Genomic DNA, 12,987 nt, shown 5'->3' with positions numbered 1-12,987 from the left:
GGAAAAATGTTGAAGCCAGAGGTTTGATCAGCACCATCCATGGCTGTTTTCCATGTCCAATGTGTATTTTGGGATGTTGCTGCTTTGTCCATCTCTCATGTCCTTTTCCCAATGGAATGAGGAGTTGTGGTTTTGTTTTTTTTTTTCCCCCAAAAATCAGGGTCCTCCTGGAGAAGTCATCCAGCCCCTGCCCATCCAGGCTGCCAAGAGGACCAGGAGGAACATTGATGCCAGCCAGCTGCTGGACGATGGCAACACCGACAACTACATGGACTATGCTGATGGCATGGAGGAGATTTTTGGCTCCCTGAACTCCTTGAAACTGGAAATTGAGCAGATGAAGCATCCCTTGGGCACTCAACACAACCCAGCACGCACCTGCAAGGACCTGCAGCTCTGCCACCCTGATTTCCCAGATGGTGTGTCCCGGGATAGAGGGGGTGTAGGGAATTCTGTTTCCAGAAGTGAGGGTTGGAAGAGCAGGAATTTGGGGAGTCCATGGGGGGTGTGGCTGGTGGAGAAGGAATATGTAGAGCTGGACTGGATATCATTGGATAGGCCTTTCAGCTGAAATGTTCTGTTCTAAACATGGGGACATGGGATGAGAAACCTTCTTCAGCTGGCACCAGAGCATGGCCAGTTTTCAAAAACTACATATAAATAATAACCCATGAGAGGTGAAACATCCCAAGTGAGGAGGTTGCTGAAGTGCCCTCTGAGCCGATCCTTTCTTCCCTTCTCTTCCCTCATCCAGGTGAATACTGGGTTGATCCCAACCAAGGGTGTTCCAGGGACTCTTTCAAAGTTTACTGTAATTTCACAGCTGGTGGAGAGACCTGCATCTTCCCTGATAAGAAATCTGAAGGAGTAAGTGCACACCACCTTTGTTTTCCCCTCTATCCTGGTGATAGATGGTTTCCTGATGTGAATATTCATAGACAGCCAATTGCACAGCAGCAAGGAAGGATCAAAGATCCAGAATGTTCTTTTGTTACACCACATTACATTCTGAAATAATACAGAATATGTTGACAAAGAGAAAATCAGATTTAAACTGTAATTTGGGACAAACCTCTGATGGTTTCCCAGGTATAATAAATGCTAAAACCTTAATTTTTTGGACTTTGTTGTCCAAGGCAGGAGTGTGTGTTGGTGTAGGAACTGGGAGCTCTGTTTAACTCATTCCCTCCCACAACCCTGCTCCACTGCCTGCATGCCCAAGCTCCTCTGATTCCCCTCCCTGTGTCTACAGGCAGGGCAGATAAATGTTTACCTCCTGTCATTTTTCCTGCTGTTCCCTGTGGGTAAATGATCCTAAATGATTGCAAGCAGGCTCAGAGCTCTCCCTGGCACTGCTGCACAAGGTTGATGAAGTTATTTGTGTGATGATGCTCTTAGCTCAGCCATAGCCATCATTTTTGTCCTGTATCCCTGCACTCTGTTTTCCAGAGCTGCTCTTCCCGCTGCCTGGGGACAAGCTGTGGCACTGGCCAAGCAGAAACACAACAATTCAGCCTGGGGGAGTTGTGCCAGTGTCACAGTTGTGCTCCAGCTGTGACAAAGCTGAGCTGTTCTCCTGCTGCATTTCATCCACCAGAAATGCATGTCAGCACAGCACAAACCACACGCGACATAAATCCTCCCTGAGTTTTTCTTGGGGCTGTTTAAAGAGGAGATGGATTTCCTCTTCCTTTGCATCAGTGAGCTGTGTTTTTCCTCAAAATCTGACGGCTCAAAAAGCAGAGTCTGGCCATGATCTTGCAGGGGCCTGAGCTCCTGCTGTGCTGGTTCAGCGAGGGGCTCTGTGGAGCTGCAGCACTCCTCAAATACAAATTTCATGCTGGGATCCGTAAGAAAAAACTTCTCCCATCCAGAGGGATGCAAAGAGCCACCACCCCAGCCCTGGGTGGTGGCTGAGTGGGTTTGTGATGAGCCAGAGCAGAGTTTCAGCCGTGGCTGCTCTCAGCTCATCCCTCCCCCAGCACAAGCACTGGGATTTGCTCTGCAGGTGACATCCTGCAAGGGGAAGGACAGTCCCCAGTCACCTGTAGCTGGGCTGCTGCTTTTGGAGAGGTTTCCAGTACAAATGAGGGCTTTGTGGGAGGCTGAGGGAGCAGCCACGCTCCTTCCTTGTGCTCTGACTCAGCTGCTGAGCTGGGGCTGCCTTGAGGATGCTCTGATGGCTGAATCCTTGTTCAGGTCACTCTGGGTACCTGGAGCTCCATGCTGTGTGTCCAGCACCTCAGGCAGGCAGAGGCTTTTCCTTAATCACATCCTTTGCCTTTCCCAGCCCCACAGCTCCTGGATTTGGCATTAGAGAGGCACCGGGCTTCTCCAGCACCAGCACTGCCCTCCACATGAAGATCCGTGCACCTTTTCCCATCCATGCTTCCCTTTTCCCTCTCTGCCTTTCCCTTTAATTTTCCTGCCACTGCTGGATTTGCATCCCAAGTTCCTAGGAGGCAGAGACAGCCCTTAGCAAAGGAGGCTGGTGCCAGAGCAGCACCACTCCATCTCCTCTGCTTCAGAGCCACCTCCTGCTCTCATTACTGATGTATAAACATTTATATTAAAAAAAAAATACATTTTAAAGCAAATTGGACAGTTTCAATAAGACATGCAGACTCTGGAATGAAAGTAACCTTTTTAATTTTGATTTTTTTTTTCTTTCTCTCTTCCCTCCTTGCTGTCCACAAACTAGGCTAGAATTACTTCCTGGCCCAAGGAAAACCCAGGCTCGTGGTTCAGTGAATTCAAGCGCGGTAAACTGGTAAGATGCATCCTGGTGCTTGCTGTTTCCTTTAACCCCCTGTCATATTTTACAGAGTAAAATGGCTCGTTGGCCCAAAGAACAGCCTTCCACATGGTATAGTCAATACAAGCGGGGGTCCTTGGTAAGTGGCTAACCCTGGCCCTCAATCACCTGCTTTGGTATGGCCACACTGCTGCCCTCTGCATGCCCGACTAACCCCCCTCCCAGGCACATGGAGATGTTTAAGGTGGAATGCTGAGAGAGACCCCAACCCCACTGGGGGGGCTTTGTTCCAGTCTGCCCGGCTGGGAACTGGGAACTGAGCTTTGACAGGGGGGTGTCCTGGGGACCCCGGGGCAGGTTTGTCTGCACTGAGCCCTGCAGGAGTGCTGCATCCCACGGGGGAGTGCTGCATCCCACGGGGGAGTGCTGCATCCCACGGGGGAGTGCTGCATCCCACGGGGGAGTGCTGCATCCCACGGGGGAGTGCTGCATCCCACGGGGGAGTGCTGCATCCCGCAGGGAATTGTGCATCCCACAGGGAATTGTGCATCCCACGGGGAATTGTGCATCCTGCAGGGAATTCTGCATCCCACGGGGAGTGCTGCAACCCACAGGGAGTGCTGCATCCCACGGGAAATTCTACATCCCGCAGGAAATTCTCCATCCCACAGGGAATTGTGCATCCCACAGGGAATGCTCCATCCCGCGGGGAGTGGTGCATCCCGCGGGGAGTGGTGCATCCCGCGGGGAGTGCTGCATCCCATGGGCAGTGCTCCATCCCACAGGGAGAGCTGCATCCCACAGGGAATGCTGCATCCCACGGGGAGAGCTCCATCCCACAGGTAGAGCTGTTGCCGACTCCTCCTCAGCCCCCATTTTGGGTGTCCCCATTTTGGGTGCCCCCATTTTGGGTTTCACCATGTTGCTGTCCCCTTGTTGCTGTTCCCCAGCAGTGCAGCCTTACCCCAAGAGCTGAGAGGTCCCTAAAATGCTGCTCCAGCCCCGAGCTGGCACCCAGGGGGTGGAGCTGCTCACCTGTGGCCTCTCTAGGGCAGGTTTGCCCCAGAGGGTGGATTTTGTTCCCCATATGGAGATGAACCACGCTGGGGACTCCCATGCTGACCCCAGAGCTTGGGAGAACCAAAGTCATTTATTTAAAGGAAGATTTCCAGCCAAGCCTAGTGGAAAGGAATTTGCTGAGTCACAGTTAAGGATTTTTTTTCATGGGGGAAAAGCTGTCTTAAGGTCAAACAAGGCGTGATGTCAGCAAGGCATAAAGCAGGAAAAGCTCTGGTTTCTTATCTGGTAACAGGACATCCACATTGGGGGAGCTCATTCCCACAGACCCAGGGCTGGGTAGGGATGTCAGATTTGTGTCTCAAGCCTCAGAAATGTCCCCCTGGCGCATCAATTCCCGCAGAATTAGCGGGATGCGCGGAACGAGCTCGGTCAAACCAGGAGAATGTGGGAACAGGCAAATATTCCATAGATAAAACCAGCCTGCCCAGAGGCTGGAGATGCTCTGCTGTGTCCCACTGAGTTGTCCCCTCCCCAGGGCAGGGGGTTCCTGCAGTGCCCCAACTTCCACCTTAAAGGGCAAACAACCCAAGCCCTGCGTTGTTTCCCACATTTGCCGCATTCCATTGCCACTAAAACACATTTTGCTCTGATTCTGCCCTCGAGGAGGACACGGCTTCTGGGGCTTCTCTGCATCACCAAATCAGGCTGCAAAGCCAAGGCTTCAGCCTCCTGGCTCCTTGGAGGGCAGCTACTCATAGCTTAATTACAGAGCACTTCATCAGTTCGTGTTCCAAGTACCTCCACTTCTCCATCTCCCCTGCTTCTCTTTTTCCCAGCTCTGTTAGAGGTTCAGTTGCCAGCCTAGAGCTTAGGGCTTATTCTCTTTTAGATAAAAACATTTCTGGTGCTACTTGGAGCTCTTTGTTCCATCCTTTTGTGTTGTCATTTTCCTGCCTTTTATTTTTTTTTTTTTTTACCTGTCCTGCTTTTTCTATTTGGAAAAATAAAAAAGCTACCAGTATGTGGAAGACCTACCTAAGCAAACCACAAAACAGTCAAACACACAGGCCACAAAACTTTTATTTATTTATTTATTTATTTAATATTAACTCTGATTTTTCCTTGGTCAGTACTTGGAACCATGAGATTGGCAAATTGAGGAGACATTTACCTGGTGGATCCAAAATCAGCTGAAATTTGTGTGTGGATGGGCAGAATCAAAAGGAGTTTGAGTTCCCCTCCGGGTGTAACCCTGCTCCTGTTACTCCATGGAGAAGGTCCTGGTGTCTTGGGGAGCCCCAAAGCTGAGGGGAAATTTTCCAGTGCTGCCAGGGGCTCCATATATTTCCTGGGATTGCACAGCTGGGCAGATGCTGCCTTTCTTCTGGAGACACCTAAGTAAGAGGGATGCAGTAAATATGAAATACAACCAAACCAGCTGGGTTTGATGCTCCCACAGCATCATTCATCAATGCTGCAGAGCCCTTGGAGCCAATTCCTTACCTTTCCTCAGGATGCAGCCAAGCTGTGTTCAGAAGGATAAGAGGCTTGCAGATGTTTTCTCTGTGTGTGTTACACACAATTCCCAGAAGTTCTAGCAAGGTCTCCATCCCATCCCATCCCATCCCATCCCATCCCATCCCATCCCATCCCATCCCATCCCATCCGTCCCAGCCATGTGACACCTGCCAGCACAGAGAAAAGAGGAAAGGATTGGATTTCCCCCAACTGAAATTGTGCACAGAACCAGCTCCCAGTGGCTCCACTTGGAAAGCTGGGACAGGGCTTCACAAAATCTGCACAGGCTGAACAACAAAAGACCCCTTAAAAGGCAACCAGGCTGCAAAACAAGCACTGCTTTGAAATAAAACCAAATAAGAGAAGGTCCTGCAGCTCAGTAGTGCCACACTGGCCGTGTGACAAGCCCTTGGCATTTTTTGTCCCCTTCCTTCCACGTGCTGGTGGCTTTCTGGTAGCTCCTCCTGGCATGCGTGGCTCTCTCCTGGTCAGTCACATTTAACTCTCAGGAGGACAGTGCAGCAGCATCCTGACAACCGGTTGGTATCTTTGTTTATTTGGATTATCTCTTTTAATTCAGTGTTTTATTGTGGTTATGAATCTCTTCTACCATTTGCAGTCTGCACCACAACTCGAGGGTTCGTGGTACCTGGAGGAAATCCACGCTGGTTGGGTGCCTGTGTTTGGTTCCTGGTTGTTTCTAAAGAAACCCTCAGTCCATCCAGGGCAGTAGTTTGGAGATGCCACCTCAAGCACAGCCAGTTCATACCTGCAAAATCTCATTTTGTGGGCAGTGAAAGTCCCACAAAGTCCTGAATCCCCCAAGTGCTGGGATTTGGTTTCAATAATTTTTTTTTTTGTAGGAATATATTCTCCTGCATGGGAGAAAAAGGAGCCTGGTGGGCAGAATGGAGCAAATCCCAGTGTGCCAGACTGGGATGCACAATCTGTGTTCACAACAGGACAGCAAATCCATTTTCCCTTTACCTGAGCAGAGCTTTTCCAACCTGGGCTGCCCCCAGTCCTCGTCAGCAGGGCTCATGCAGCATTGCTGCAGTGCAAAGATTGCTTCAAACCCCAGGAAAAAGGATGGGGAATAGCCCAGGGTGTGCAGAGCAAAACACCCCCAGCAGTCAGAAATCTGTGTCAGACAGGACAGGAAAATAAAGCCCTGACCCCTCACAGAAATTCGCCTTCTCTCCTCTTCAAAAGCTGGAGAAATACGCTCAACATTGGCTCAACCTTGAGGCATATCCCCAAATTTCCAACCTCTTGAAACCAGGGCTGAAAGCCCCTTGTCTTTTTTTCCCCCTGCCCTCCTTAGATTTAAATATTTTGCTCACACCCTCACCCCATCCAGCAGGAGAACAAAGAGTTCCTGGGCGAGCAGAGCAGCATCTGTGGTGACACTGGTGTCCCTCAGATCCCCTAGCTCAGGAGCAGTGTCTGTGGTGACACTGGTGTCCCCCAGGAGCACCCAGCTCAGGAGCAGTGTCTGTGGTGACACTGGTGTCCCCCAGGAGCAGTGTCTGTGGTGACACTGGTGTCCCCCAGGAGCAGTGTCTGTGGTGGCACTGGTGTCCCTCAGAGCCCCCAGGAGCAGCATCTCTGGTGACACTGGTGTCCCTCAGAGCACCCAGCTCAGGAGCAGTGTGTGTGGTGACACTGGTGTCCCTCAGAAGCAGTGTCTATGCTGATGACACTGGTGTCTCTCAGGAGCAGTGTCTGTGGTGACACTGGTGTCCCTCAGAGCCCCTGGCTCTGTTTCCCTGTCCCTCACTGCCCAGTGTTGTCCCTTCTCCCCCTCCCCCAGCTCTCCTACGTGGACTCGGACGGGAACCCCATCGGGGTGGTGCAGATGACCTTCCTGCGTCTCCTGAGCGCCTCGGCCCACCAGAACATCACCTACAACTGCTACCAGTCAGTGGCCTGGCATGATGCCACCACCAACAGCTACGACAAGGCCATCCGCTTCCTGGGCTCCAACGACGAGGAGATGTCCTACGACAACAACCCCTACATCCGAGCTGCCCTCGACGGCTGCGCGGTACGTGGGGGCTCCTGGCCTTGGGGACACCTCGGGGACACCTCTGTCCCCTCCCCTGCTTGCTCAGCACCATCTTCCCCAGAGCAGATCACCCCCAAATTTCTGGTGCTTGAGGGTTGTCATGGGAGACATCGCGTTCCTCTCTAAGTTGGAGATAAATAATTCCATGGGAATCCGTGATCCTGCTCGAAGTCAGGGGGAGCTGCAGCACCTCCAGGAGTCAAATTAATCTGATTCATCCAAATTATCTGCCTAAAAGTGCTGCTTGCTTTTAAAAGCCTCCCTGTGCTTTTGCTCTCACCCAATTCCTCACAGGGGGAGAGGCGAGTGATGGCGCCCGCTTGGGTTGGAAGTTTGCAGGGTTTACTAAGGATCTTTGTAACTGCTTTCAGAAATTCTTGGAGGCAAAGCAGGAAGGGTTTGGTTGGAATTTTTGTTCTTGCAGGTCCAGGAAGGTTCTGGGCTGCGCTGCTAATGGGGTGCACCAGCTCAGCCACAATTTCCAAAGGTGCCTCACCTCCTCCCTTTCCTTCCAACTCCTCTTAGAAGCTTGATTTGGGTTTAAACTCTGAAAATTCTGCCCTCAGGAGATAAAAATTTGGCAAAGCAGGTGCTGCCTGCATTTATTTTGAGCCCCAGCTTGCTGGTGTAAAAACATGCATAATTCCCACCCTCTGGAACTGCAGCGCTTGGAGCCCACGGGACAGAAAGACTGAGATGTTTGACAGAAAAAGCTCCTCTTGTAATTTGAGATTGAAACGCTTCTGTTCTGGCACAAACAGATTTTTTTACTGGTGGAGCAATGAGGAAAATCGGATTAGAACTTTAAACACATTCCTGGAGAGGGAAAGGGCATCCAGCCCCCTTCTGGAAACACTCAGGAGAAGTTTATCCTCAAGTTTTTCGTGTCTCCTGCAGACATAACATCCTTGGGAAAAAGGGCCTTCTCCTCCCTTCCCCTTCTGAATCTCAGGGTTGCTGGAGGACCACGTGTTGCACATTTTAAAGTGGATGAACCTCCTGAAAACCTCTACCTTTTGGGCAGATAAATTGGATTAATCTCCTGCCCTGGCAGATCATGCTGCCCAAAGCATGTGCGAGATATTTGAGAATCATCTATTTACTTAAAGGAGTTTGGGGTTTACAATTGATTCTCTACATTAAAGATGATTTTAGTCTGACCCTTAGACCCAAAAAAAGGCTGGTAGGAATTTAGAGAACTCCACCAGGAGTTTAGAGGTGCTTTTATGCTTCAACCCATCCAATTGCTCGGCTGTGCTGGGTTAATGGTTGGACTCAATGATCCTAAAGGTCTTTTCCATCCTAAATGATTCCAGGATTGAGCCCTGCCCTGTGGAGATGAGGTTGGGCTTCCCCACATGGTGTTGCCCCAGAGGTCCTGCTGTAGTGGGGAGGTTGCTGAAGCCAGAGGAGCTCCAGGGCTGATGTTCTCCCCATAATTTGAATACGTTTTTCCTGAACTTCTAGCCCTTTCTCATAGCTGTGCTCCAGCCTGTTCTCCCGAGCCACACAAATCACAGGGAAAATGTAGAGCCCAAAGCTGCTCCATAAATTCTCTTGTTTGTGCAGCTTTGTATGCCCTCAGGGGGTATTTCTGCTCCTCTAATAATTATTTATATTTTGGAAAGAACTCCGTGGCCACCAGGCATGATAAAAAGACAGCAGCACCTTGCGAATTCCACCAAACTTTAAATGTGATCTTTTCACTAATATATTCAAATTAAATTGCTACCATTTGCCCAACAAGCCAGGTGTGTCCAGGGGGAGGGAAAACAACCTTTCCACAGCCACAATTTTTCCAGGCTCCCATTCCAGCTTGGAAATATGCTGGAGCAGAGGTAGAGTGTCATGATCTGCTTCTGCTCCAAGGTCTGGGCATCTCCCAAAGGTTTTTCAGCATGTGTGTTAAACGTGCAAATAAATTTGTTTGGGTGTTGATGACTCCGATTTAGATCTAAAAATTCCCAGGAAAAATCAGCACCACATTCCCAGCAGAGTGGTGGTTATTCAGTTGTGCTGATGTTGGCTTGGAGGCATCCTCAGAGCTCCTCTTTCCCTCATTCCAGGCAAGGAAGGGCTACCAGAAAACCATCCTGGAAATCAACACGCCCAAAGTGGAGCAGGTCCCCATAGTCGACATCATGTTCAATGACTTCGGAGAAGCGGCACAGAAATTTGGATTCGAGGTGGGACCAGCTTGCTTCCTGGGCTAAAAGAGCCACCTGAACCTAGTCTCCAAATGAGCAACCTCGTAACCTCATTGCGCCATTTAATTAAAAACAAAAAAAGAGAAAAAAGAAAAAAAGGAGAAAAAAAAGAATTCCTCGTCACATGCACGGTCTGAAACTGGACAGCGATGGGTTATTATTTTTTTTTTCCTCCCCTCCACCTATTTTGTTGTGTCCCTGGTTTTGCCCCAGCCCCTCTGTGCCCCCTCAGCCATTCCCAGGATGGATATGGAATCTCATGACCGACAGCCACATACGGAGACCTGGCCCTGTCCCTGCTGCCACCGCTGCTGCCCTGCGGCCACCGAGCTGAGCCCACCTCCAGCAAACTCCTCCTGCCTTCTCCTCTTCTTCTTCTCGCCAGGAAGCGTTTGTTTGTTCCTAAGGAAAAAAAAAAGGAAAAAACTTGAAATTCCTCGTGTCCAGCTCGATGCTGAAGTCCCAGCAGTCCTGGATCTGAAGCTCCTCAGAGGGGTTTTGTTGCCTTCCACGAGGTTTGGATCAGCTCCAGCAAGGAGATGCCACGGCCAATTCCAGAATTTTCCGTGTTTCCTCCGCCGAGTTTGCCTCGTTCCACATTTTCCAAAGTGCTGACTCAAGGTCACACTGGGCATCTCTTTGCCGTGTCTTAAAGGTGCTTCTATTTTTGTATGTTTGTGAGTAAATATTTGTGTCGTATTTTATTTGAAATGTTGGAATGTTTCCGCCTTCAAACCATGCAAGTGACCTTGTCTGTATTAAAGCCACCCCATCCCAGCCGAGCTTCCAGCTGGGAATGAAGACAGCAGCTCCTGTCCCCACTTCTGCCTCTTCCCAGCCCCAAACTGGGATCTGGAGCCTTGGAATTACCCCCAGGAACAGGTGCAAACCAGCCCCCTGAGCCACAGATGCCTTTTGGAATAATTCCTTTCAAAATGAGGAAATTAAAGCCACTTTTTAACAAATTCCCTACAAATCCCCTGATCTAAAAGCAGGATCTGCATTGAGTCTCTGCCTTTTCATCCACTTGCTTAACACCCATATTTTAAATTAATTCTTCTTTTTTTCTTTCAGCATTCCTTTAAAATGATTAAGAATTAAACCTGAATGCATTCCCAGTGGTGGATCCCAGTGGCAGGGGAAATCCATTTGTCCTCTCTGAATATCAAGAATAAAAATAAAAACCAAAAAAAAAAAAAAAAAAAGAAAAAAAAGGTGCTTTTTATAGTTATTTTTACATATCTCTGTGGTGCTATCTGATAACTTTAACACAACACTGGGGATACCCTGCCACTGGCCAATCTCCCACTTGGCTTTTTAGGCACTTTCAGGCAGATTTTGGCTGCTGATAAATGCATGGCACCTTCTTATCTCTTCTGTCCAAATCCTGCTCCTCTCCTTCATTGGATGTAGAAAAAAACATTAAATGTCCTTACTAATTTTTTTTCTTTTTATTATTATTCTTACTTCTTCATTTTCCCAAGGATATCCATGTCTTTTCCCAGTTGGAAGCAAAGCAGATTGTCCTCAGTGGCTGAACCTTTGTGGTGCTAATTTATGTCGATGTTGGGTGTCCTGAAGCCGTGGGGGTGCTGCCCGCCCAGCAATCCGGGGAATTTGCAATTTTCCTGCTCTTCCCACTTTTTTGTATTCCTTCCACGGCTCACAACGTGCTGACACCCTCTTCTTTTCCCATTTATTTTGTCTCCTTGCCCATTTTCCTCCTTCAGGTCTCTCAGCTGGAAAATAACTGTTGCAAGGTGGGGGTTTTTGTAAATTATTATTATCATTATTCTTCGGCCTGGAGCGTTCAGCTCAAGGTGGATTTTTCACCACCAAGGAAAAGACATCACATTTACTGTGAAAAAAGCCTATATATGATGTCTTTTCCCCCCTCCTGCCCAAACTGAGAGCAGCAGCATCCGAGGAAGGGAGGCAAAGCCGTGCTGGAGGGAGCGTCGATGCCAGCGGTGCTTTTTGGAGGAGCCGTGTCCATCCCTCTCCCTTCTTCTCCTGTGCTCTCTCCCACTTAAGGGAATTAAAAAAACCCCAAAAGGTGCTACCCTAAAAACTGCAGACTCCAGGCAGCAGAGCAGTGAAAAGGAATTTAGGATAATAAATAAGGAATTCAGCTTCTCAGTCACCTTGGCAACAGCGGGAAGGGCAGGAAAGGTTGCACATCCCAGCAAAGCCATATCCTGATATTTCTGATATTTGTCCACGCCTGTGTGTCTGCCCAGGTCATGGGATTCTGGTCTCAATTTTCTCATCAAGGGAGCTTTTTTTTTTTTTTTTCCCTTTGATTTCTCTGCTTGAAGAAGAAGAAAAAAAAAAAAAAGAAAAAATAATAAAAATTTCCTCTGTTGAATTCCACAGTGTTGTAATTGTACTGAGCTCCCAACTGTTCCGATCCCCCCCAGACCACTTAGCTACGGTATATTGCAATAAAATTACTACTTGTATTTGCAGACCTTCTTTTTGTGTAATTTTATTTCCCTCCTCCCCTTAATATATATTGACTTGAACAAATGTTGATAAGAAAAATAAAACCTATGGAAAAAAAAAACCCCAACTTTTAGTACATAAGGCCCTTTTTAAAATATAGTGTCAAATGCAGTATTGTACATTTCTTCAAAGTCCAATAAACATGTCATAAAATTTAAGTGTAATGCCCATAAGAGCTATTTTTAAATATTTTAAACCTGTGTAATAAAGGAATAAATGTAATAGATTTTTTTTTCAATAAATCAAGTTTACTGTTTCCACCTAAACCCCCGTGATGTTGAATCTCTTCTTGGAGTTGATTGCAGCGGGATTTCCCCAGGACCCCCCTGCCCTGTGGAGCCTGGAAAGTTCATCAGAGGAGCAGTGGAAGTGCTTAAAGGTAAAGAAATACTGTAAAATACAATCCTAACCCATCATGGGGAGAAATTCCAGGCCTGGAATTGTTTCTTTGTTGTTTTTTTTTTTTTTTTTTTTTCCTCAGTGAGAAATTCCAGTGCAAAAATCCAACCCGGTTTTGGTGGCTGGGATGTGGAGGAAAAGATTATGTGGCCACCAGCTCTTCACCTTCTCCGCAGTAGCAGAAAAGTCACCAGAGAAGTTTTCTGATCTTCTCATCCCAAGACAAATTCAGGAAAAAAACATTTTTCCAGCTTCTCGGTGAGCTCCTCAACCCCCAGTTTCCCATTTTTGGCCCAAGGACTGGGCTGTGTGGAGGGAAACACCATGGAGGACACTTTGCTTGTGCTCTTCTCCTCCTCTCCTGCAGGTTTCACTCCAAGATCCTCTGCAATTCACTGTGGGAAACTGCACCAGTGGCTGCCCCCGGATCTGAGTCACTCTGGTTCTCAGGGGCTCCTTCAAACACCCCCTGGTTGGTGCTGCAGTTCCAGGAGATGCTGGACCTCCAGGAGGTG

At 48.6% G+C, this 12,987-nt stretch overlaps 1 protein-coding gene across 2 annotated transcripts in view; it reads left to right on the top strand.

Moving 5' to 3' along the window:
• Positions 1–12,339, top strand: part of COL5A1 (collagen type V alpha 1 chain) — a 137,250-nt gene extending 124,911 nt beyond the window's left edge. The window contains exons 62-66 of one of the 2 annotated variants that reach the window (XM_068211093.1): positions 161–419; positions 755–867; positions 2,826–2,894; positions 7,107–7,340; positions 9,428–12,339. In XM_068211093.1, the coding sequence (XP_068067194.1) occupies positions 161–419; positions 755–867; positions 2,826–2,894; positions 7,107–7,340; positions 9,428–9,574 (822 nt within the window). In that variant the 3' untranslated portion in view covers positions 9,575–12,339. Of the gene's footprint in view, positions 1–160; positions 420–754; positions 868–2,701; positions 2,771–2,825; positions 2,895–7,106; positions 7,341–9,427 lie in introns of both variants that reach the window. The other variant, XM_068211092.1, reaches the window with a different exon arrangement.
• The last annotated feature ends 648 nt before the right edge of the window (positions 12,340–12,987 follow it).

Source organism: Anomalospiza imberbis, chromosome 21 (assembly GCF_031753505.1).
Source record: "Anomalospiza imberbis isolate Cuckoo-Finch-1a 21T00152 chromosome 21, ASM3175350v1, whole genome shotgun sequence".
Classification (NCBI taxonomy): Eukaryota; Metazoa; Chordata; class Aves; order Passeriformes; family Viduidae; genus Anomalospiza; species Anomalospiza imberbis.
Note: the sequence above shows the minus strand (reverse complement) of the source record. Positions and strands in the feature narration are given on the sequence as shown.